The 27,030-nt window shown below is 46.6% G+C and overlaps 1 protein-coding gene across 1 annotated transcript in view; it reads right to left on the minus strand.

Annotated features, from left to right (window-relative positions):
* The window catches only part of LOC115459561 (nucleoside diphosphate kinase 7-like), a 542,835-nt gene that overhangs the window by 127,080 nt on the left and 388,725 nt on the right, over nucleotides 1–27,030 (minus strand). The window contains exon 10 of the mRNA XM_030189374.1: nucleotides 19,536–19,637. Within this exon, the coding sequence (XP_030045234.1) occupies nucleotides 19,536–19,637 (102 nt within the window). The remainder of the gene's footprint in view (nucleotides 1–19,535; nucleotides 19,638–27,030) is intronic.

Genomic DNA, 27,030 nt, shown 5'->3' on the forward strand with positions numbered 1-27,030 from the left:
CATGCTGCCTCGGGTCCTGCATTCCATTTAGTTCAAGAAATCTCACAATTCTCCTCTTTAGAAGCGTTTCCAGGCAAGGATCTATTTGTGTTCAGTATTTGTGACAATCAGAACTCTTATTGTATGGTGAGATCCTGGGGAATAAAGCATTTATATTTGTCATAAAGCAAATTTGAAGAATATGTGCCATTGTGGTAATTATTTTACAGGATACTGTGATGTGTGTTGAGATGTTGACCAGACGCAAGTCTACTATAATGGCAAAGTTTAAGTTATGGGATAAAGCAACTTTGTCAGTGAACTTCCAAGTTTCTATAAGTGTGGATGTGGTTTATGTTGATGCAAGACAGAAATCTGTCATTAAGTGCACTCTAAGGCTTTATTTAGGAGTATACCAAGCACTACTCATACCAATATACCTACTGCTCCCCATGTTAACTCTGGGCCCCCCAAAATGTCAGGTCTGGCTATGCCACTGCTTGTTCCGAAAACAGATCTTAAACTAAAAAAGCAGAAGACTGTGAGGAACTCAGTTGGATCATTAGATCATCACTGAGTAAAAGGGGCACTCAGAGAAGACAAGGCCATTGCAAAAAGACTAAACAAATTCTTTGCTTTGGTTTTAACTGAAGAAGATGTAAGGAAGCTACCCATTCCAAAAATGGTATTTAAAGGCAATAATATGGAGGAACTGAAACAAATCTCAGTAAATCCAGAAGATGTAACAGGCCAAACAGACAATCTGAAGAGTAGCAAATCATCTGGAATGGATGCTATACAGCCCAAAATACGGAAAAAACTCATATCATTAATATATTTATAATAAATTATAAATATTATTATTTATAAATTATAATAATAACTATACATTTAATTATAAATATAATTAGTTACAATCATCTATGGTACCTGAAGATTAGAGGGTGGTCAACTTAATGCCAATTTTAAATGCACACAGGTCTCCCGTGGGAGGAGTTTGGGTTTTGGCTGTGTGGGGAGGGGAGAGTTGGGGAGTATTGGGGTTAGGGAGGGAGCAGGAGGGATTCTCTGGATATGTGATTGGGCCAGAACCGCCTCAAACCTGACCTCCGATGTATTCGTCTATACCACAAAGGGATGGTTGAAGTCCGGGCTGACCAGCATCAGCTCGGAATAGATGTTCTTCTTCATGGTCTGGAAAGCAGTATCCAGTTCTGACATCCATTGTACTTTCTACGGGGCTTTCTTCTGAAGGCAATGAGTTTGTGGTTCCGCCTTCTTAGCAAATCCTGGGATAAATTGTCAGTAGTATCCAACAAGCCCTAGGAAGGCTCACACCTGCTTCATGGTCTGGGGTACTGACACCTGGGTGATTGTTTCTACCTTCCATATCTCACTTGTCCTTTCCTGATTGAGTACCTTTGTCCTCCGAGGAAGCATATTTTAGGATTTGCCGTCAATCCAGAAGGCTATAAGCTATCCAGTACTGCTTCTACCTGGATGAGGTGAGTCCACCAGTACTTATTATAGATGATGATGTCGTCTAAGTAGGCATCTGCATAGTCACCATGTGGCTTAAGTAGGCAGTCAACAAATCATTAAAGGTAACTGGAGCTCCATGAAGGCCAAAAGCTAATTCCGTGAACTGGAATAGACCTTAGGGCATAGAAAAGGTTGTCTTCTCCACGGCAGCTAGAGTGAGAGGTACCTGTCAAAATCCTTTGGTCAGGTCTAGGGTCAAAATGAACTGGGCTCCTCCCAGCCTCTTGATGAGTTCATTGACCCTTGGCATCAGGTAAGCTCCCAGTATGGAGACAGTGCTCACCTTCCAGAAATCAATATAAAATCAGATGCTCCTGCCTGGCTTTGGCACCAGCACAATGGGGGAAGACCAATTACTGGTTGACTCCTCAATAATGTCCAGTTCCAGCATCTCAGCTACTTCTTTTGCCATGGCCTGTTGCCAGGCTTCCAGGATCCGATAGGGGCGTTGCCAGACTACCACTCCAAGCTCAGTGATAATATCATGAGTTGCAAGGTGGGACCAGCCTGGAACAATGGAAAATACATCCTGGTTCTAGCGGACAAACTGTTCAAAGTCAGCCTTCTGTGAAGCAGAAAGCCGATTACCAGGGGCCCAGACTCTACTGGAACCTCCAGTCCAAAGTCGCCCCTTTGGAGTAGTACTGAAGTCACCAGAATCCATTTAGAACATAACATAAGAGTAGCCATACTGGGTCAGACCAATGGTCCATCTAGCCCAGTATCCTGTTTCACAAGTACCTGGCAGAAACCCAAGTCGTGGCACAACTCCATACTACAAATCCCAGAGGAAGAAGTTGCTTCCCACATCTGTCTCAATAGCAGACTATGGACTTTTCCTCCAGGAATTTGTCCAAACCTTTCTTAAACCCAGATATACTAACCACTGTTACCACATCCTCCAGCAAAGAGTTCCAGAGCTTAACTATTTGTTGAGTGAAAAAATATTTCCTCCTATTTATTTTAAAAGTGCTTCCATGTAACTTCCTCGAGTGTCCCATAGTATTTGTACTTTTGCAACAAGTAAAAAATCAATTTACTTCTACTCAGAATTTTGTAGACCTCAATCATATCTCCCCTCAGCCGTCTCTTTTCCCAGCTGAAGAGCCCTAACATCTTTAGCCTTTCCTCATATGAGAGGTGTTCCACCCCCTTTATCATTTTAGTCTCTCTTCTTTGAACCTTTTCTAATTCCGTCATATCTTTATTGAGATACGGCGACCAGAACTTAATGCAATAAAAGTGTGGACACACCACGGAGTGATACAAAGGAATTATAGTATTTTCAGTCTTATTCACCATCCCTTTCCTAATAATTCCTAGCATCCTGTTTGCTTCTTTGGCCACCGCCGCACACTGAACAGAAGATTTCAGCATATTACCTACAACGACACCCAAATATTTTTCTTGAGCGCTGACCCCCAAGGTGGACCCTAGCATCAGGTAACTGTGATTTGGATTATTCTTTCCAATGTGCATCACCTTGCATTTGTCCACATTAAATTTCATCTGCCATTTGGACGCCCAGTCTTCCAATTTCTTTAACAAGATGATATGGAAGATCTTTGTTTTTATCACTCTTGTCTGATTGAGCCACTGATCTGTCTTCTCTACTATTTCATAAGGTCCTTGCCACTTGCATAATAGTTTGCTGTCTGAGGAGGCCAGGAGGATGAAGACTCTGTCCCCTGGCAGGTAGGTCTGCACTGTCTTCTGGATGTAGGCTCAAGCTTGAGCCACTTAAGCCTTCTCCAAGCAAAGTCTGTCTACCTCCCTGGCTTCTTCAGCCTCTCCTACATGGTGAACATGTATTCAGCCAAGTTCTTTCCCATGCTGGGTTTCCTCCTCCCAAGCTTCCCGAACCACATCCAGGATTTGTCTAGTTCTTTGGCCATATAACAATTCAAATGGAGGGAATCCTGTTGAACTCTGGGGCACCTCCCGGACAGCAAACAGTACATACGGAAGTACAGAATTCCAGTTCTTCCCATCTTTAGCCACAAATGTCCTCAACATTTGCTTGAGAATCTTATGAAAGCATTCCACTAGTCCAGGGGTAGGCAACTCCGGTCCTCGAGAGCCGCAGGCAGGTCAGGTTTTCAGGATATCCACAATGAATATGCAGGAGATAGATTTGCAAGCACTGCCTCCATGGTATGCAAATCTATCTCCTGCATATTCATTGTGGATATCCTGAAAACCTGACCTGCCTGTGGCTCTCGAGGACTGGAGTTGCCTACCCCTGCACTAGTCCATCTGTCTGTGGATGATAAACTGATGTCTGCAAGGTCTTTACTTTGAACAGGGCACATAGTTCTTCATGACTAGACATAAAAGTGATGCCTTGGTCAGTCAGTATGAATCCCCATGTGAGAGAACACTTCCCTTAGAGCACTGGCCATGATAGCAATTTTCATATTACACAGAGCAATGTCCTCTGTGTAGTGGGTGGCATAATCCAAAATAACCAGGATATACTTGTTGTCATGGGTGGTGTATTCAAGTGGTCCCACAAAGTCCATAGCCACTCTCTCAAATGGGGTGTTGACAATGGGAATGGGCATGAGAGGGGCAGGTGGAATCCTCACAGGACTACTCAGTTGGCAGTACTGACAAAAGAGTGCTACTTGCTTGAATATGCCTGGCCAGAAAAACTGGGCCAAAATCCGTTCCGGGATCTTCTCCTCCCCCAAGTGACCTTCTAACAGGTGAATGTGAGCTAATTGCATGATCTGCCTATGGTAGGGATGGGGGATTAACAGTTGCTCTACCTCCTCCCATTCCAAGGAATGTCATCTTAGAAGGGTCCTGGTTGCCTATGGGATTCCCATCTACAGTAATAACCCTGGCTTGTGCTGCTCTAAGATACTCATCCTGTGACTGGGCTCTTTTAAAGTTCCCTGTGGTTCCTTCACTACTCCACTTGGGTAGACTAAGGTGTGGGGTGTCTAGATCACTGTCTTCTCCCAGCTTCGGATCTTCATCCACTGCAGCTGCTAAATTCAACTCAATTTATCCAACCGCCGCTGATGGCAGGGTTTAGGCAGTTTTGGGCTTTCAGTATATGAGTTGGGGTCTTCCAGCAGGAAGATCTCAGGGAAAGATTCCTCCTCCTTCGTTAGGCCAAAGACCAGCTGGGCCCAGATGGCTCCAAAGTTTGGAAAATCTTGACCCAGACCTACTGGGTAGGGTAGCCAGGACAAGACTGCTACTTTCAGTTGAGCCTGCCCTATGGTGTTTTAAAGGGTACTTGAACTGTAGGATACTGCCTCTGGTCACCATGTACGGATGCCAAAGTCACAGTCTGCTCACAGTTCAATTGCAGTCAGGTGAGTATTTCTCTTCGAACAATAGTCTTGTCACTGCTAGTGCCTGGTATGTGTGTCCTTCCAACTCAACTTGTAACACACAGTTTCTGCTCTCAGGATGAAAAACCTCCACAAAACTGCAAGAGTGTGTGGCTACTACATTCACAACCATGGCTTTTTCAGCTAGATCCTGGCAGTCCCTGGCTATATGACCTCTTCACCCACACCTGAAAGAGGTGGGGGAGTAACGATCCCACAACCAGGTCAGAGGTGTGGGGTGTGTTCGTGGGGACAAGGGCTTCCATTGCTCTGACTCCTTCCTTTGGGACCCAGGGCTGGGAGGTGGTTTCTGGTCCATCAGGTTGTCCAATCCAACCTTTTCTCTTTTCCTCCCAGGACTCCCACAGCTCACTTCTTCTCCTTGTAGAGTTCAGACTCTGGTTGTGCTTGGTAGAAGGCATCGGTTTAGGGTGGCACCTCACTAAAGGAACTGCTCCAGTAGGATGACTCTTGCTATCTCCAGGCTCGTCTTGCCTTCTGGTTGCAGCCATCTCCAGGCCACTTCCTTGAGTCAGTGAAAGAAACTACGGGGGTTCTCCTTAACTTGCCAAGACCCTTTCCAAAATTCGGTACACCTCTTGGGTGCTGCCTGCCCTCTCCAGAACGGTAGGCTTTTACTTCTGCATAGGTGGCAGTCCCACCGGAGTTGACATCTTGAAATGCAGTTTGGCTGATACTGGTCAGTAAATTCCACAAATAAGCTGTCTATGATGCTTCTGGCCAACCAGCCAAGCAAGCAGTTCTTTCAAAACTGGTCAGGAAATAGTTTGGGCCATCTTCTGGCACCATCTTTGGTAACACCAGGACCACAGTGTGTAACCTGGAAGTCTGCAAGGCTTGTGTCACCAAAAAGCGGCACCAAGTCCTGAGAGACATGATACTCGTGTTGGGATGTTGGAATTTCTCCACCTTTAAGTTTGGGATGGCAGAAGCTTCAAGTGCCAAATAGAGACTTGTTCAGTGCCAGCTCCATTGGAAGTGTGTCTGGGAATGGCAGCTCTATGATACAGACGTTCAAATATTTGAAAGGTATTAATCCGCAAACGAACCTTTTCCGTAGATGGGAAGGCGGTAGAACTAGAGGACATGAAATGAGATTGAAGGGGGGCAGACTCAAGAAAAATGTCAGGAAGTACTTTTTCACGGAGAGAGTGGTGGATGCTTGGAATGCCCTCCTGCGGGAGGTGGTGGAGATGAAAACGGTAACAGAATTCAAAAATGTGTGGGATAAACATAAAGGTCAGGTATACACAAAAGGTAGCATATATGAGTTTATCTTATTGGGCAGACTGGAGGGACCGTGCAGGTCTTTCTCTGCCGTCATCTACTATGTTACTATCTGCCTTATTTTCAAAAGTGATGGGCGCCCAGATTTCGACCCAAATCGGGAGATGGGCGCCTTTCTAATGTGGGCGCCCAAATCGGTATAATCGAAAGCCGAGTTTGGGCGTCTTCAACTGCAATCTGTCACAGAAACGGACAAAGTTGACGGGGGCATGTCGGAGGCGTCGTGAAGGCGGGACTGGGGCGTGGTTATCGGCCAAGGAGAGATGGGCGCCCTCGGCTGATAATCGAAAAAAGAAAGGCGTTTTTACCACGAATTTGGGTCATTTTTTTAAACTCTTTTTTTTCACGAACAAGTACCCTAAATGACCAGAAGACCACAGGAGGGAATCAGGGATGATCACCCCTGACTCCCCCAGTGGTCGCTAACCCCCTCCCACCATAAAATAACAAGCTTTAAGAACTTTTTTTTCCAGCCTGTATGCCACCCTCAAATGCCATACCCAGCTCCATCACAGCAGTATGCAGGTCCCTGGAGCAGTTGTTAGTGGGTGCAGTGGACTTCAGGCAGGTGGACCCAGGCCCATTCTCCCCTACCCATACTTGTGGTGGTAAATGGGAGCCCTCCAAACCGCCCCCAAAACCCACTGTACCCACATGTAGGTGCCCCCTTCAGCCATAAGGGCTATGGTAATGGTGTAGAGTTGTGGGCAGTGGGTTTTGGGGGGATTTGAGGGGCTCAGCACCCAAGGAGTGGGAGCTATGGACTTGGGAGGTATTTAATTTTTTTTTTTTACTTTTCACAAGTGCCCCCTAGGGTGCCCGGTTGGTGTCCTGGCATGTGAGGGGGACCACTGCACTACGAATCCTGGCCCCTCCCACGACCCAATGCCTTGGATTTGTTCGTTTTTGAGCTGGGCGCCTTCGGTTTCCATTATCGCTGGAAAACAAAACCGCACAAATCCAATGCATTTGCCCAGCACAAACCGTATTATCGAAAAAAAGATGGACGCCCATTTTTTTCGAAAATACGGTCTGTCCCGCCCCTTCACGTACCCGTTCTCGGACATAGACGCCCATGGAGATGGGCGTTCGCGTTTGACTATGCCTCTCTATGTATAAGGTCCAGAGCCCTGGAGGTCAAGGATCCCAGCTCCCTCTGACAAGATAAGCTCCAGTCTCACTGCAGTCACAACATGTGATAATGTGAGCGAGAGTTGAGGGTGGGCCTTCGGATTATACAGCCACGGAAGGTTACAACTCTTTATAAACTCAAACGCTGAGGCCTGTTACTTTACAGGCACAGAAATTGAGGGGTAAAGCCTCTTAAAATTCTGAGGAAATCTTTACATAGACTTGCAGAGGATAGGCCCAAAGAAATAGATTATACAGTCTCTTTCTCAGGTTACACCAACACTGGTCTGGCTCCAGCCAGGCCTCAAGAACAATATTCTCACAATGAATCAAGGTAAGGTTTAGCCTACTTGAGCCAGGTTATGGTAGCTACACATAGGTTGTGAAGGCATACACTGAGGGCCTGCTTCTCTCTTCCCTGGGCTTCCTTAACACAACTCTGGCCCTGCCTTTTATATTTCCTGGCAGCTGTCCTGCTGGCTCCACCCCTCCCATGCCACTTTGTCACTTCCTCTTTGGGTGAAACTATGGGACTTAAGGTGATCCTGACTTTGAGGGAGTATTCTTAAGAGATAGGATGCTGCCCTATCTCTTAAGAATACTTGTGGGCATTCAACTGGCAGATGAAATGTAAAGTGGACAAGTGCAAAGTTATGCATAAGGGAAGAATAACCCAAATTATGGTCAGTACATTGAAATATTTTTCTCAGAGTGTGCAGTGGCCAAAAAACAAAACAAAACAAAACAAAAAATACTAAACAGAATGTTACGGATTAATAAAAAGGAATACAGAATAAAAACAAAACAAACAAGCAAAAAAACCACCCCTCTGTATCATAACTGCCCTCAAACAACTTGGATAACATTCCGCCTGCCAACCAGTGTGGTATTATCTAAGCTTTACAAATTGCCTGAGCATCTTCTCCCCCTATTCTTCCCTCTTTCAGGTCACACTCGTGCAGGGAGTTGTCCCAAGCTCCCTGGAAGCATGCGCTGATCTCTCCTAGTCTGAGAAAACCTCATTTCAATCCTACCAATCCAGTCAGTAACCAATCTTTAACTTATCACCTTTTGATTAACTGCTAAAAAATGTCGTTCAAGAACAACTCTTATACTCTCTTGATAAAACCTTCACCTCGTCGGGCAGGTTTCTACTCTTTTTACAGCACAGAAACTCTCCCATCTGTTTTGAATAATGACATCAGGACTTCTCTTGATCAATTCAATTCAATTATCCTTGTATCTTTAGACCCTTCCTCTGCCTTTGACTTAGTGGACCATTCTCTTCGCCATCATTTAAACACCTTAGGAATTTCAGGCACTGCTCACTCCTGGTTCAAGTCATACCTCACAAGTAGATCTTTTCAAGTCAAAGGTGGAAATGTGTTTTCTAACTCCTACATTTCCACTTGTGGTGTTCCCCAGAACTCTATCCTTTCTCTAATTTTAGTCAACATCTTCCTTTCCCCACTACCCTTCCTAATCCAGTCACTGAGCTATAGCCCATATTGCTAAGCAGATGACATACAAATTCTATTCACAGTCCCTTCATCAACCCTCAAATCATGTCTGCAAGCTGTTTCCAACTGGCTTAAGGTCAATTGTTTGTTCTTGAACTAAATGTGACTCCATCCTCTTCCCCAATCCTCACACTGCCTGCACTCACTGCTTGTCATACAAGATCTCTTTACCCTACAGCAAAACAGTCTGGATTTTGAGGGTCATCTTTGACTTCAAACTCTCCTTCAAGGCTCAAATGGATTCAGTAGTCTGGTCCACATTCTTTGCTCTATACCATATTTGCTCAGCTAAGTTCATTCTTTCACCTCAACATCTAAGGATACTTCTTCTGGTTTTAGTGATTTCACAATTAGACTATTCTAATTCTCCGTACATAAGTATGGCCATACTGGGAAAGACCAAAGGTCAATTGTTTGTTCTTGAACTAAATGTGACTCCATCCTCTTCCCCAATCCTCACACTGCCTGCACTCACTGCTTGTCATACAAGATCTCTTTACCCTACAGCAAAACAGTCTGGATTTTGAGGGTCATCTTTGACTTCAAACTCTCCTTCAAGGCTCAAATGGATTCAGTAGTCTGGTCCACATTCTTTGCTCTATACCATATTTGCTCAGCTAAGTTCATTCATTCACCTCAACATCTAAGGATACTTCTTCTGGTTTTAGTGATTTCACAATTAGACTATTCTAATTCTCCGTACATAAGTATGGCCATACTGGGAAAGACCAAAGGTCCATCAAGCCCAGCATCCTGTTTCCAACAGTGGCCAATCCAGATCACAAATACCTGGCAAGATCCCAAAAAGTACAAAACATTTTATACTGCTTATCCCAGAAATAGTGGATTTTCCCCAAGTCCATTTAATAATGGTCTATGGACTTTTCCTTTAGGAAGCCGTCCAAACCTTTTTAAAACTCCGCTAAGCTAACCGCCTTTACCACATTCTCTGGCAACGAATTCTAGAGTTTAATTACACATTAAGTGAAGAAAACGTTTCTCCAATTCGTTTTAAATTTACTACATTGTAGCTTCATCGCATGCCCCTAGTCCTAGTACTTTCGGAAAGTGTGAACAGACGCTTCACATCTACCCATTCAACTCCACTCATTATTTTATAGACCTCTATCATATCTCCCCTCAGCCACCTTTTCTCCAAGCTGAAGAGCCCTAGCTACTTTAGCCTTTCCTCATAGGGAAGTCATCCCATCCCCTTTATCATTTTCGTCGCCCTTCTCTGCACCTTTTCTAATTCCACTATATCTTTTTTGAGATATATATACCAGGCATCAACTATATAGCTGACTTGCTCATTCCAAATACAAACCCCTGTCTCTTCAGTTCCTCCCAGGCCAGGCTTGCATCTATGCCTTGATATCGCCTGGAATGCAGTCCCTCTATATATTGATTCTGAAACTACCCGTTCCTGAAATCAGTGAAACGATGGCACTTTCAACAGGTGTTTAGATAAGTATTTAGATTCCACACTCACTCCCTATGCAGCATCCTCCATAGTTCCTCTGCTCCATTTCCCCTTTACCTGCCCTCCTTCCCTTCCTGTGGTTTCTGTAAGCTGCTACATCTTATTTAAGGCCTCATTCCCGCTGCCCCCTTCCACTCTCCTATTTTTCACTGCTCTGATGTTATTGTAAACAGAGAGGCAAAACAATTTGTGCAATGTGCAGTATATCAAGCACACATAAAATAAATAAATAAATTGGGGCATCTTCTCAATCTAACCCTCTACCCACAAGATGTTGTTGTTGGTTTTTTTTTTTTTGGGGGGGGGGGGGGGAATTTATCTTCAAACCATTATTTTGCATCAATTTCTAACCGCATCAAAAACTTTACCCATCCAGTCAAATTTCTTATATCCAGTGGAAAAATTTGCAAGATGTCATCAGTATACGAATTACCCAAACCATTTACCATCAGTGAGGCAACCTTTTCAACCTTTAATGTTTTATTATAAAGTACAACAATCCCACCTCCCTTCTAACCTAGTCACTGGGTGTGCAGCATAACCAGTAGGACAGATCATTTACAGTATAGGGCCATCAATTTTACCTAAGCATGTCTCTGCTATAAAGGTCAGTCCATACTACTTATCTCCCACCAGGTCTCTAATTAAGTTTCTTTTATTATAGACTAAGAGTTCTCAACCCAGTCCTTGGGACACACCAAGCCAGTCAGGTTTTCAGGATATACACGATGAATATGCACGAGATAAATTTGCATTCAACTGAGGTACAGCATGCAAATCGATCTCATGTATATTCATTTTGGGTACCCTGAAAACCTGACTGGCTAGGTGTGTCCCAAGGACTGGATTGAGAACTCCTGTTATAGATCAATCTGGCATTTATATAACAGACAGGAATCAGCAACAGACCTCTGTATCTCCCTGTGAACTTTTCTCTAAATTTCTAAGGTAGGGTTTTTTCTTTTCTTTATGATAATAGAAATTTCTATTATATTCTCTTGACCAGTAAGTGTAAGGGGCAGTCAGTTAAATTGGTTCTTTCTTACATAAGTGCATAAGTATATAAGTAATGCCACACTGGGAAAAGACCAAGGGTCCATCAAGCTCAGCATCCTGTCCACGACAGCGGCCAATTCAGGCCAAGGGCACCTGGCGAGCTTCCCAAACGTACAAACATTCTATACATGTTATTCCCGAAATTGTGGATTTTTCCCAAGTCCATTTAGTAGTGGTTTATGGACTTGTTCTTTAGGAAACCGTCTAACCCCTTTTTAAACTCTGCTAAGCTAACCGCCTTCACCACGTTCTCCGGCAACGAATTCCACAGTTTAATTACGCGTTGGGTGAAGAAAGATTTTCTCTGATTTGTTTTAAATTTACTACACTGTAGTTTCATCACATGCCCCCTAGTCCTAGTATTTTTGGAAAGCGTGAACAGACACTTCATATCCACCTGTTCCACTCCACTCATTATTTTATATACCTCTATCATGTCTCCCCTCAGCCGTCTCTTCTCCAAGCTGAAAAGCCCTAGCCTCCTTAGTCTTTCTTCATAGGGAAGTCGTCCCATCCCCGCTATCATTTTAGTCGCCCTTCGCTGCACCTTTTCCAATTCTACTATATCTTTCTTGAGATGCAGTGACCAGAACTGAACACAATACTCAAGGTACGGTCACACCATGGAGCGATACAACGGCATTATAACATCCTCACACCTGTTTTCCATATCTTTCCTAATAATACCCAACATTCTATTCGCTTTCCTAGCCGCAGCAGCAAACTGAGCAGAAGGTTTCAGTGTATTAGCGACGACGACACCCAAATCCCTTTCTTGGTCCGTAACTCCTAACGTGGAACCTTGCATAACATAGCTATAATTCGGGTTCTTTTTTCCCACATGCATCACCTTGCACTTGCTCACATTAAACGTCATCTGCCATTTAGCCGCCCAGTCTCCCAGTCTCGTAAGGTCCTTCTGTAATTTTTCACAATCCTGTCGCAAGTTAACGACTTCGAATCACTTTGTGTCATCAGCAAATTTAATTACCTTGCTAGTTACTCCCATCTCTAAATCATTTATAAATATATTACTAGAACATCAGCTAAATGACCCATAAATTAATAATGGCTGTTTGATCCAGGAAGTTTATGATATATGATGTGCAAAAGACTTTTCTACATAGTTGATTTTCTTTTGTAAACCACAGTGATGCCCAAGTTCTTGTGCGTATTGCAGTGTATCAAAAATCAATACATTTTTAAAATGTATTGTACCATTTACAATTGGACAGTATTTTACACAACCTTTAACAGTTTTAATAAAATTACTTGTGACTGCAAATGTGTACGTAAAATCCACACGCATATAAAGGGGTTCCTGTACTTACTACACAAAACTCTATGCTGAAGCTTGTGCCAATGAAGTTTTGTTAGATTATCAGACATCTTGTTGTCTACAAATGGTTTCAAATGTGAAAGCACTTGGTGCCCTTGGACTCCTGTGCCAGCATAAAGCGAATGCTACATACCTGTAGAAGGTATTCTCCGAGGACAGCAGGCTGATTGTTCTCACTGATGGGTTGACGTCCACGGCAGCCCCTCCAATCGGAAACTTCACTAGCAAAGTCCTTTGCTAGTCCTCGTGCGCCCGCGCGCACCGCGCATGCGCGGCCGTCTTCCCGCCCGAAACCGGCTCGAGCCGGCCAGTCCAGTATGTAGCAAGACGATACATTTAAGGGAAGACACAACTCCAAAGGGGAGGCGGGCGGGTTTGTGAGAACAATCAGCCTGCTGTCCTCGGAGAATACCTTCTACAGGTATGTAGCATTCGCTTTCTCCGAGGACAAGCAGGCTGCTTGTTCTCACTGATGGGGTATCCCTAGCCCCCAGGCTCACTCAAAACAACAACCATGGTCAATGGGGCCTCGCAACGGCGAGGACATAACTGAGATTGACCTAAAAAATTTACCAACTAACTGAGAGTGCAGCCTGGAACAGAACAAACAGGGCCCTCGGGGGGTGGAGTTGGATCCTAAAGCCCAAACAGGTTCTGAAGAACTGACTGCCCGAACCGACTGTCGCGTCGGGTATCCTGCTGCAGGCAGTAATGAGATGTGAATGTGTGGACAGATGACCACGTCGCAGCTTTGCAAATTTCTTCAATGGAGGCTGACTTCAAGTGGGCTACCGACGCAGCCATGGCTCTAACATTATGAGCCGTGACATGACCCTCAAGAGCCAGCCCCGCCTGGGCGAAAGTGAAGGAAATGCAATCTGCTAGCCAATTGGATATGGTGCGTTTCCCTACAGCCACTCCCCTCCTATTGGGATCAAAAGAAACAAACAATTGGGCGGACTGTCTGTGGGGCTGTGTCCGCTCCAAATAGAAGGCCAATGCTCTCTTGCAGTCCAAAGTGTGCAGCTGACGTTCAGCAGGGCAGGAATGAGGACGGGGAAAGAATGTTGGCAAGACAATTGACTGGTTCAGATGGAACTCCGACACAACCTTTGGCAAGAACTTAGGGTGAGTGCGGAGGACTACTCTGTTATGATGAAATTTGGTGTAAGGGGCCTGGGCTACCAGGGCCTGAAGCTCACTGACTCTACGAGCTGAAGTAACTGCCACCAAGAAAATGACCTTCCAGGTCAAGTACTTCAGATGGCAGGAATTCAGTGGCTCAAAAGGAGGTTTCATCAGCTGGGTGAGAACGACATTGAGATCCCATGACACTGTAGGAGGCTTGACAGGGGGCTTTGACAAAAGCAAACCTCTCATAAAGCGAACAACTAAAGGCTGTCCAGAGATAGGCTGACCTTCCACAAGGTAATGGTATGCACTGATTGCACTAAGGTGAACCCTTACAGAGTTGGTCTTGAGACCAGACTCAGACAAGTGCAGAAGGTACTCAAGCAGGGTCTGTGTAGGACAAGAGCGAGGATCTAGGGCCTTGCTGTCACACCAGACGGCAAACCTCCTCCAATGGAAGAAGTAACTTCTCTTAGTGGAGTCTTTCCTGGAAGCAAGCAAGATGCGGGAGACACCCTCTGACAGACCCAAAGCGGCAAAGTCTATGCCCTCAACATCCAGGCCGTGAGAGCCAGGGACTGGAGGTTGGGATGCAGAAGCGCCCCTTCGTCCTGTGTGATGAGGGTCGGAAAACACTCCAATCTCCACGGTTCTTCGGAGGACAACTCCAGAAGAAGAGGGAACCAGATCTGACGCGGCCAAAAAGGAGCAATCAGAATCATGGTGCCTCGGTCTTGCTTGAGTTTCAACAAAGTCTTCCCCACCAGAGGTATGGGAGGATAAGCATACAGCAGACCCTCCCCCCAGTCCAGGAGGAAGGCATCCGATGCCAGTCTGCCGTAGGCCTGAAGCCTGGAACAGAACTGAGGGACTTTGTGGTTCACTCGAGATGCGAAGAGATCTACCAAGGGGGTGCCCCACACCTGGAAGATCTGTCGTACCACACGGGAATTGAGCGACCACTCGTGAGGTTGCATAATCCTGCTCAACCTGTCGGCCAGACTGTTGTTTACGCCTGCCAGATATGTGGCTTGGAGCACCATGCCCTGACGGCGAGCCCAGAGCCACATGCTGACGGCTTCCTGACACAGGGGGCGAGATCCGGTGCCCCCCTGCTTGTTGACATAATACATGGCAACCTGGTTGTCTGTCTGAATTTGGATAATTTGGTGGGACAGCCGATCTCTGAAAGCCTTCAGAGCGTTCCAGATCGCTCGTAACTCCAGAAGATTGATCTGCAGATCGCGTTCCTGGAGGGACCAGCTTCCTTGGGTGTGAAGCCCATCCACATGAGCTCCCCATCCCAGGAGAGACGCATCCGTGGTCAGCACTTTTTGTTGCTGAGGAATTTGGAAAGGACGTCCCAGAGTCAAATTGGAGCGAATCGTCCACCAATACAGGGATTTGAGAAAACTCGTGGACAGGTGGATCACGTCCTCTAGACCCCCAGCGGCCTGATACCACTGGGAGGCTAGGGTCCATTGAGCAGATCTCATGTGAAGGCGGGCCATGGGAGTCACATGAACTGTGGAGGCCATGTGGCCCAGCAATCTCAACATCTGCCGAGCTGTGATCTGCTGGGACGCTCGCACCCGCGAGACGAGGGACAACAAGTTGTTGGCTCTTGCCTCTGGGAGATAGGCGCGAGCCGTCCGAGAATCCAGCAGAGCTCCTATGAATTCGAGTCTCTGCACTGGGAGAAGATGGGACTTTGGGTAATTTATCACAAACCCCAGTAGCTCCAGTAGGCGAATAGTCATCTGCATGGACTGCAGGGCTCCTGCCTCGGATGTGTTCTTCACCAGCCAATCGTCGAGATATGGGAACACGTGCACCCCCAGCCTGCGAAGTGCCGCTGCTACCACAGCTAGGCACTTGGTGAACACCCTGGGCGCAGAGGCGAGCCCAAAGGGTAGCACACAGTACTGGAAGTGGCGTGTGCCCAACTGAAATCGCAGATACTGTCTGTGAGCTGGCAGTATCGGGATGTGTGTGTAGGCATCCTTCAAGTCCAGAGAGCATAGCCAATCGTTTTGCTGAATCATGGGGAGAAGGGTGCCCAGGGAAAGCATCCTGAACTTTTCTTTTACGAGATATTTGTTCAGGGCCCTTAGGTCTAGGATGGGACGCATCCCCCCTGTTTTCTTTTCCACAAGGAAGTACCTGGAATAGAATCCCAGCCCTTCTTGCCCGGATGGCACGGGCTCGACCGCATTGGCGCTGAGAAGGGCGGAGAGTTCCTCTGCAAGTACCTGCTTGTGCTGGAAGCTGTAAGACTGAGCTCCCGGTGGACAATTTGGAGGTTTTGAGGCCAAATTGAGGGTGTATCCTTGCCGGACTATTTGCAGGACCCACTGATCGGAGGTTATGAGAGGCCACCTTTGGTGAAAAGCTTTCAACCTCCCCCCGACCGGCAGGTCGCCCGGCACTGACACTTGGATGTCGGCTATGCTCTGCTGGAGCCAGTCAAAAGCTCGCCCCTTGCTTTTGCTGGGGAGCCGCGGGGCCTTGCTGAGGCGCACGCTGCTGACGAGAGCGAGCGCGCTGGGGCTTAGCCTGGGCCGCAGGCTGTCGGGAAGGAGGATTGTACCTACACTTACCAGAAGCATAGGGACCAGTCTTCCTTCCCCCGAAAAATCTTCTACCTGTAGAGGTAGAGGCTGAAGGCTGCCGGCGGGAGAACTTGTCGAATGTGGTGTCCCGCTGGTGGAGAGACTCTACCACCTGCTCGACTTTTTCTCCAAAAATGTTGTCCGCATGGCAAGGCGAGTCCGCAATCCGCTGCTGGAGTCTATTCTCCAGGTCGGCGGCACGCAGCCATGAGAGCCTGCGCATCACCACACCTTGAGCAGCGGCCCTGGACGCAACATCAAAAGTGTCATAAACTCCTCTGGCCAGGAATTTTCTGCACGCCTTCAGCTGCCTGACCACCTCCTGAAAAGGCTTGGCTTGCTCAGGGGGAAGAGCATCAACCAAGCCCGCCAACTGCCGCACATTGTTCCGCATGTGTATGCTCGTGTAGAGCTGGTAAGACTGGATCTTGGCCACGAGCATAGAAGAATGGTAGGCCTTCCTCCCAAAGGAGTCTAAGGTTCTAGGGTCTTTGCCCGGGGGCGCCGAAGCATGCTCCCTAGAACTCTTAGCCTTCTTTAGGGCCAGATCCACAACTCCAGAATCATGAGGCAACTGGGTGCGCATCAGATCTGGGTCCCCATGGATCCGGTACTGGGACTCGATCTTCTTGGGGATGTGGGGATTAGTTAATGGTTTTGTCCAGTTCGCAAGCAATGTCTTTTTCAGGACATGGTGCAAGGGAACAGTGGACGCTTCCTTAGGTGGAGAAGGATAGTCCAGGAGCTCAAACATTTCAGCCCTGGGCTCGTCCTCCACAACCACCGGGAAGGGGATGGCCGTAGACATCTCCCGGACAAAGGAAGCGAAAGACAGACTCTCAGGAGGAGAAAGCTGTCTTTCAGGAGAGGGAGTGGGATCAGAAGGAAGACCCTCAGACTCCTCGTCAGAGAAATATCTGGGGTCTTCTTCTTCCTCCCACGAGGCCTCACCCTCGGTGTCAGACACAAGTTCACGAACCTGTGTCTGCAACCTCGCCCTGCTCGACTCGGTGGAACCCCGTCCACGGTGGGGGCGTCGAGAGGTAGACTCCCTCGCCCGCATCGGCGAAGCTCCCTCCGCCGACGTAGTCGGGGAGCCTTCCTGGGAGGTGGCCGCGGTCGGGGACCTCAACCTGGGCGATGGGCCAGCCGGCGCAAGCACCACCGGTACCGGAAGGGTAGGGCGCAACAGCTCTCCCAGAATCTCTGGGAGAACGGCCCGGAGGCTCTCGTTCAGAGCGGCTGCAGAGAAAGGCATGGAGGTCGATGCAGGCGTCGACGTCAGAACCTGTTCCGGGCGAGGAGGCTGCTCCGGGCTGTCCAGAGTGGAGCGCATCGACACCTCCTGAACAGAGGGTGAGCGGTCCTCTCGGTGCCGATGCCTGCTGGGTGCCGACTCCCTCGGTGACCCAGAGCTCTCGGTACCGACACGGGAAGGGGACCGGTGACAATGCTTCTTCGATTTCTTGGAACGAAGCATGTCACCGGAGCTTTCCGGTACCGACGAGGAGGACGTAGAATCCAGCCGTCGCTTCCTCGGGGCCGAGGCCGAAGGAGGTCGGACTCGGGGGGGCTGTACCGCAGGAGCCCTCAGGGTAGGGGGAGACCCACCCGAAGGCTCACCGCCACCAGCAGGGGAATGGACAGCCCTCACCTGCACTCCTGACGATGCACCACCGTCCGACGACATCAGCAGACGAGGTCCCGGTACCACCGACGTCGATGCAGCTATCCGATGTCTCGGCGCCGATGCAGAGGGCCGATGCCTCGATGCACTGGCAGCCGAGGATGAAGCTCTGGACGCTGAAGACGTCGATGCACACGATACCCCCGGTGCCGATGCCGACGAAGAGCCCGAGAACAAAACGTTCCACTGGGCCAATCTCACTACCTGAGTCCGCCTTTGCAAAAGGGAACACAGACTACAGGCCTGAGGGCGGTGCTCGGCCCCCAGACACTGAAGACACGACGCGTGCCTGTCAGTGAGCGAGATAACCCGGGCGCACTGGGTGCACTTCTTGAAGCCGCTGGAAGGCTTCGATGTCATGGGCGGAAAAATCACGCCGGCGAAATCAAAATCCGAAATGACGAAAATGAGCACCAAAAACTTTGAGGGAGAAAAATCTCGACCGAGGCCGAAAAGAGGCCTACCCCGACGACGAAAGAAAACTTACCGGGGCAAAGACTGGAAATACGGGTAGGGGCAAATGAAACCCAAGGGGGTTTGCGGAGCACTTCCCGAACGAATTCAAATATTTTCCGAAGAAAAAACACGTCGATTGGACAAAGGACGCGCGAGGTCGACTCTCCGGGGCTTGACACGGCGAAAAACACAGCCGTACCGATTGCGACGAAAGAAGACTGGCCGGCTCGAGCCGGTTTCGGGCGGGAAGACGGCCGCGCATGCGCGGTGCGCGCGAGGGCTAGCAAAGGACTTTGCTAGTGAAGATTCCGATTGAAGGGGCTGCCGTGGACGTCACCCATCAGTGAGAACAAGCAGCCTGCTTGTCCTCGGAGAATATATGCTGTCTATAATAAAATGGTGCTGACGTGGAAGGCTGGAAATCTGCTCAATTACAGCCATGGGTTTCTGGTGCACAAAGATCACAAGGAGCTTTACTGTGACCATGAATTCATTGCATTGGCATCATTACTGATCTTACTGAGTCAATTGTCAAACTGTGAACAGTGCTGGAAAATCCATGAGGGGAGCTGAAGGAAAACAGTGATAGCAAAAATGGTGCTTTCAATAGGCGGGGGGAGGGGGAGGAGAAAATACTTCAGCATTTAAGCAGTATCCTTGAAGGAGCAGCCCAGGACCATTAGGCTGTGGCTTTATGGCCAGATGCTCCTGGGACAGAAAAATAACGCTACTTGTGAGGTTGATCGCAAGCAGCATTAATTCTTGTACTGTGGGAGTGACTAACATGAGTTAATGCAGTTTAGTCACCATCGTGGGAAACTAAGGTGTGGTAAAAGCACAACTTTTACTGCACCCTAATAATTATCCCACCCCTTAATGTTGACACCATTAGAAGTTAGCAAGTCTCTTTTTCCAAAATGACTTAAATTCATGTACAGACTTACAGGATCAGTTGGTCCACAAAACTCCCTGAAACCTTTTGAGGAATTGCCTTTCTGAATCTCCAACGCCACACAAGCACCAGAGCACAATTCTACCACCATATCCTGAAAAACAGAAAATGAACATTTGAATTAAACAGAAAAAGTCTTCACATCTACTGCACTGACCAGCAAGCAAATTCTTTACTCTACATCTGGTGTATTCTCCCATATATATACACATTTTTTTTTAAATTTGACATTATCCCAAGCAAACTCAGGTTCAATTTATGTACTCATAGGAGTACTATGCCCCTGGGAATGTCTGTGCATATAGGGTTTGACTTTATAACAGAATGCCTATAGGAGAAATCCAAAAAGGTGCCTATTTTATATGGCCTTTATAAAATAGGCATAGATGTCTATGTCAGCAACAGCAAAACTGTGGAGATGACCAAAGAACCAGTGTGTGGCCAAGTGAATCTTCAAACAGTGGTTCCCAAACCTGGTCCTATAGGCACCCCAGCCTGTCAAATTGTCAGGATACCCACAATGAATATTCATGAGAGGGATTTGCATGCAAAGTCTCCATTGCATGCAAATCTCTCTCATGAACATTCATTGTGGATATCCTGAAAATCTGACTGGCTGGGATGCTTCTAGGACCAGGTTTGGGAACTACTGTTCAAACAGATCCTTTATTGACAATAGTTCATACATACACAGATGGAGGAATACACAACCGTCTATGTGCATTTCTAAAAACATCTACCGGATCTAGTCTTAATAGTGCACAAATTTACATCTGGTCTGAAGGTATAAATGTAGGCACATACTCTATGCATATCCTATATAATTATTCTCACCTCCAACGTTCTGTCTTGCTGCCTGGGACCTTGGCTCCTTCCAAGTTGGTCTGCTAGGCTCTGTAGATCAAGCTGACATCACCGTAGCCATTATGATGTCAACTTCAGAACCCGGGAAAAAAGAAACATGCCTCACAGCTGATCCATGTCCAGAGGAGGGTCGCTAGACATGGGTGGCTGCAGGGGGGGGGGCAGGGGGTCGCTGGACATGGCTGGCTGGAGGGGGGACAGGGGAGAGAGAAGGGGGGCAGGGGAGAGAGGAGGTTCGCTGGACATGGGTGGCTGCAGTGGGCACAGGGGGAGAGGAGGGTCGCTGGACATGGGTGGCTGCAGGGGGAGAGGAGGGTCGCTGGACATGGGTGGCTGCAGGGGAGCCGAAGAAAACCTTGCTAGCACCCGTTTCATTTGTGTCAGAAACGGGCCTTTTTTACTAGTAAATATATAGTTTATAAAATATATGCACACATGACAACCTCACCTTCACTCCACACTGGCAATGTTTATGCACTTATCATGCAAAAGGAGGTGCATATTTAGCGTATGTGTACTTTTTATGCAAATTTCTGGTTGTGTAATTTTACCTTTCCTCCTGTGATTTGGCTTTACACACAGAAAAAGCTTTTTATGTTTCAAAAGTTTTATTGATGACAACACATTAATATTTCCAACAATATAGAAAACAGCAATTCAAATATCAAAATGAACAAATTAAATACAACCTGATAGACTGTCATCAGACTTTTTGTTTATAACAGAAAAAGCTTTTAAAAATTACTCCCTCCTTCCCTCTCACCATATTGTGTAAGAGTAGATGGTATGTTCCTGAGCACATACCTTTCACACACGTACATGCCAGCTAAATTTTGTAACAGCAAAGGTGGGCAAGCATTCACAGGCTGGATAAGGGTAATAAGTAGGGAAGCCTTGTAGATCATGGCTCATGGAATTCTTTCATACCCTGTGCATGCATGAGTGAATCTGTCTGTGTGTCTAACTTGGAGGGGGTGGGGAGGTGCAATTTAAATGAAGCAGTACTCAAACATTCTATTGTGGGAAGAATAATAAAATGAAATCAAGTTTGATAATATATCAAACCATTAGATGTCAGTGCCAGATTTCAAAGGATGGATTTTGTGACAGGTATTAATTAACAGTACACACAGCAACTAATAAGGTTTAGACACTGAGGAACTGAGTTCAATTCCCACTTCAGGCACAGGCAGCTCCTTGTGACTCTGGGCAAGTCACTTAACCCTCCATTGCCCCAGGTACAAATAAGTACCTGTATACAATATGTAAGCCACATTGAGCCTGCCATGAGTGGGAAAGCACAGGGTACAAATGTAACAAAAAAAAAAATTAGCAATAAAGATAATGAAATACGTATCTGAATCACTAAGAGGCAGCCCATCTGGGACAGGTTTATGGCACTAGTGTAAACTCTCTGCTTCACCATAGAAATGCAGTGAGCCTTTTTTTTTTTGGGGGGGGGGGGGTGAACTATTTCTCTGGAATCCACGGACCAAACTGGCCCAGTTTTAAACTCAGTGGGAGGCAATTCTATAACTAGGTGCCTCCAATTCAGCATGCTGATGCCACATGCTGGAACCAATTCTATTACAATAACTGTGGGTCAAGATGACATTACAGAATACTAGCGTAAGACAGCAAGGAGAAAAGGCCCTTAAGTCTAAGATGGGGTGGAATCCTCTCATCTTTTATTGTCATCAGGAAATACCTGGAATAGAATCTCTGCGCTTTTTCCCCTGGTGGAATGAATTCAACTGCATTGGTCTGCATGGAAAATACTTTATAAAACTACCTGAATATTGTGATATGTAATACTTCAAAATTTACATGCATATTTGAACAATCTAGGCACAGATATTTACACCTACTCAAGATACCTAAGAAAGCACCAACTTGCCCCCCTAAACTGGGCTCCCTGTTATAAAATGACCCTCTAAAAATCATGCAATATTTTTGCTTGCATTTGATTGAATACTTCAACCTGCATGCTAAAACATTACTTAGGCGACAATTCTATAAAAGTTATGTGCCACAATGGGGCACAACTTCAACACCATGGCACCTAAAAGCAAAGTAAGCATTAAGGGCCAGATTCTATATAAGGCGCCTAAAAACATTTCCACCTAAGCTTATTTTATAAGTGGCAACTAGATTTAGGCACGGTATATAGATTGGGTGAAACTCTTCATAAAGGATCACCAATAAATAAATAAACAAACATGCTTAGTTGATATCCTAAAACTACACGCCTCCATTTTCACCAACAAAAATATGGTGTAAATCCCTGTGCATAGATTTATGAACACTGAGCCATATTCTATAACTATGTGCATGCCCAAGAAACGTCCATTTCCCTGCACATAGCCATGCCCCTTTTGAACTGTGCTCATTAGAATTTAGGCGCAGTTCATTGTAGAATACGCTTAGCGAGTTGTGCGTGTAAATTCGAATTATTGCCAATTAGTGCTCAATATTGCTTGTTAAGTGCTGAAATCAACACTGTTTAGCTTGTTAAGCCAATTAAGTCACACACATTGTTACAAACTATGCCTGGATTTCGGCGTGGATCTCTAGGCACACTATATAGAATCCGGAAGTAAATGGCATTCTATATCGGCATCACAAGTGCCCTCTTTCAAGGGGGGGCATATCTGGGGTGGAGCGGGTGGGTGCTGGATGGGACTAGCAACAGAATATGCAGGTAGAATTCCATAGCAAGTACACCCACAAATCACATAAAACTGATGCGCCCAAAATGTTTTGACCACGAGCTAGAGGAGTACAGATACCTTAACACCACCAAAACTTTAGCTTTCCTGGTCACTGGAAACTTCCAGACACCTCTCAGAGCAACAGCAGGCATCAGCCAATCAGCCATCTCAATCGGCATAGCTTAATATTTATTTATTTATTTTGAAAACTTGTAATCCGCTTAAACCTAAGTGGCTACCATAAAAACATACATAAAAATTACAACATATTTGTGCACATAAACAATATGCTACTGCTTATACACAAACAGAAAATACTGCTGAACTCTCAACTGTTGATACCCAAATACCATACGCAGCCATTAAAAAAAGCCTGAACAAAGAACTGAGTCTTTAATAATTTCTTAACCTGTGCCACACTAGAGCAGATACACAACATACCAGGCAGGGCATTCCACATAATAGGATGCAGCCCTTGTTAAAGCATAGTGCGTGGTCAAAAACAAATCTTAAGCCAATTGTTTTGTAGAATCGGATCTCAAACCCGTTGTAGATGACAACAACTTTACAACACAATAAAAATACCATGGTACCCTCCCATATACCAACTGGTAAATTAGAGACAAAACTTTAAACTGAATTTGAAATCTTACTGGCAACCAATGTAACTGTCTCAATACAAGTGTAATGTGTTCCCATTTTGGCACACCCGCCATCACCCTAGCGGCAGTGTTCTGCACTACCAGCAATGCCTTAATCTTTCCATTATGCTAGGAACCATACACTGCACACACATTGGTAGACCGCCTGCTGACAAGGAGGCCATTTACAGGAACTGCAAGTTCTTCTATTCCTTTAATATGCAGGTGGTCTGTAATGCTTCCCAACATAATAACTGATGTGTGTGCCAACTACCCAGGCTTATGTCACAATGCCTATATTCTGTCACAATCTAGCATCCATGACTGCTTTGAGAACGGCAAGATCACTGGTGGATGGCTGCTAGGTGAGCTCACTCCAATCACCCACAATGTAAGTGTTACCGGGTTACCTTCGGAGAGCTTAGTCTGCTCCAAAAAGGCGGCTAAGGCTTTTTTGTAGGGTTACCAAACATCTGGATTTTCCCGGACATGCCCTCCTTTTCAGGGGACTGTCGGGGGAATGGGCCTGCCCATTTGTACGGGTTTCTGGGCGGGTAGGCGGACCTCAAGGTGCCCTCCCTGAACGTACCTTGCACCCTGGTGGTCTAGTGGTGGCCTCTATGGAGCAGGAAAAAACTCCAATCTTTCATGGCCGTTTCTGCTGAGCTGCACGCTGCCGCTGCTTCAAAATGGCTGCCAAGACTTCAAGTGGCGCCAGCAGCAAGTAGGTTAGTGGCAGTGGGCAGGAAAGAGTGAAATTGCATCAGTGGGTGAGACACGGTAGAGGGAAGGCCCCGATGAACTGTGTGGAGCTCCTGCCTGGCGGCGTGATAGCATTAAAGTGCAAGTGCTGCCGTGGTAGGGAAGGGTAAGAAAGACGTGGAAGGGCCAGAACTGCAGGAGGGGTGAGAGGCACTGGACATGCGAGGGTGGAGGGAAGAGAAAAGGAGCTGCACATGCGGGAGGTTGGAGGGAAGGAAGAGAGGGGATGTTGAGTTTTCATTAGCTGGGGGGTAGCACTTCTGGGTGGGCCTGAACCAAAACTGGGTGGGCTTGGGCCCACCCATAGCTACACCCCTGTGCACAATCAAGGCTAAAATGCAACTGTAAACTTTTCGGGGCAGGTAGAAATGTGTGACAAAATTACACACATACTTCAAGGCTCTACTTGTAATCCACCCACAACACACCCTTGAACATGAACACACACAGGCCTCATAAAAGTGAATGCCTTCTGGTCACCACGTGTACTTTAATACACATAGAGGGGCATAATCGAACGAAAACGTCTATCTCCATTGGTGTTTATCTCTGAGGACGGGTCCGTGAAGGGGTGGACCGAAACGTATTTTCGAAAAAAATAGACGTCCATGTTTTATTCGACAATTTGTGAGCTGGGCGTTTTTGTTTTTCAGCGATAATGGAAAATGAAAGCGCCCAGCTCAAAAACGAATAAATCCAAGGCATTTGTTCGTGGGAGGGGCCAGGATTCGTAGTGCACTGGTCCCCCTCACATGCCAGGACACCAACCGGGCACCCTAGGGGGCACTTTTACAAAAACAAAAAAAAAAAGGTAAAAGAGCTCCCAGGTGCATACACCCTTCCCTTGTGTGTTGAGCCCCCCAAATCCCCCTCAAAACCCACTGCCCACAAGTCTACACCATTACTATAGCCCTAAGGGGTGAAGGGGGGCACCTACATGTGGGTACAGTGGGTTTGGGGGGAGGGGGGGTTGGGGGGGGTTGGACGACTAAGCATTAAGCAGCACAATTGTAACAGGTAGGGGGGGATGGGCCTGGGTCCACCTGCCTGAAATCCACTGCACCCCCTAACAACTGCTCCAGGGACCTGCATACTGCTGCCAGGGAGGTGGGTATGACATTTGAGGGTGAAAATAAAAAGTTGTGAAACATCATTTTTTGTGGTGGGAGGGGGTTAGTGACCACTGGGGGAGTCAGAGGAGGTCATCCCCGATTCCCTCTGGTGGTAATCTGGTCATTTAGGGCACTTTTTGGGGCCTTATTCGTGAAAAAACAGGGTCCAGGAAAAGTGCCCTAAATTCTAGCTACAAATGCATACTTTTTTTCCATTATCGGTGAAAGGCGCCCATCTCTGTTCGGGTGATAACCATGCCCCAGTCTCGCCTTCACCACGCTTCCGACACGCCCCCATCAACTTTGTACACTTCCGCGATGAAGTGCAGTTGAAAACGTCCAAGTTCGGCTTTAGATTATACCGTGTTAATCATTTTTGTGAGATAAACGTCCATCTCCCAATTTAGGTCGGAACTTGGGCGTTTTTCTCGTTCGATTATAAGCAGGATAGGGACCCTTTTACAAAGTGGTGGAGGGGTACTGAGGAGCTGCAGAGTTTGCACTTGTAAGTCAATAAGAGGAGTTTGAAATTTATGTGGAAATGGATAGGGAGCCAATGAAGTGACTTGAGGAGAGGGCTAATATGAGCACAGCAACACTGGTGGAATATTTTTATTTATTTATTTGTTACATTTGTATCCCACATTTCCCACCTATTTACAGGCTGAATGTGGATTCCATAGTACCGTAAAGGCAATTGCCAATACTGGTATGAACAAATATCTATATATATAAAAGGCACCACTGAAGCCTCCAGCCGGAAGTGTGAAGCGCCAGAGATATCCGGTTTCCCCATGAGTGAAGTAGAGGAGTGTGGTAGCCGTGTTAGTCCACTCTTTAGTGTTATCAATAGAAATCAAACAAAATAAAACATGGAAAAGAAAATAAGATGATACCTTTTTTATTGGACATAACTTAATACATTTCTTGATTAGCTTTCGAAGGTTGCCCTTCTTCCTCAGATCGGAAATCCGATCTGAGGAAGAAGGGCAACCTTCAAAAGCTAATCAAGAAATGTATTAAGTTATGTCCAATAAAAAAGGTATCATCTTATTTTCTTTTCCATGTTTTATTTTGTTTGATTTCTATTGATAACCCCATGAGTGAAGGAAAACAGCACAGCACGAAAACCCTCTCTTTGTAACAGTGAAGGACTCAGAGGGGGGAGGGGTGGAGAGAGATGCCCTCACTCTCTCTGTAACACAAACACAGAACAGCAGGAAACTTAACACTGAAGGACTGGACTCCGAGGGGGAGGGGGAGGGGGAGGGGGCAGGGACACACACACTCCCACATGCACACTCTGAAGAAAACCTTGCTAGCCCCCCCGTTTCATTTGCATCAGAAACGGGGCTTTTTTTTACTAGTAATGTTTTGGTAGAGTAAAGTTCATGTTT

The sequence above is a fragment of the Microcaecilia unicolor genome, unplaced genomic scaffold (assembly GCF_901765095.1).
Source record: "Microcaecilia unicolor unplaced genomic scaffold, aMicUni1.1, whole genome shotgun sequence".
Lineage (NCBI taxonomy): Eukaryota > Metazoa > Chordata > Amphibia > Gymnophiona > Siphonopidae > Microcaecilia > Microcaecilia unicolor.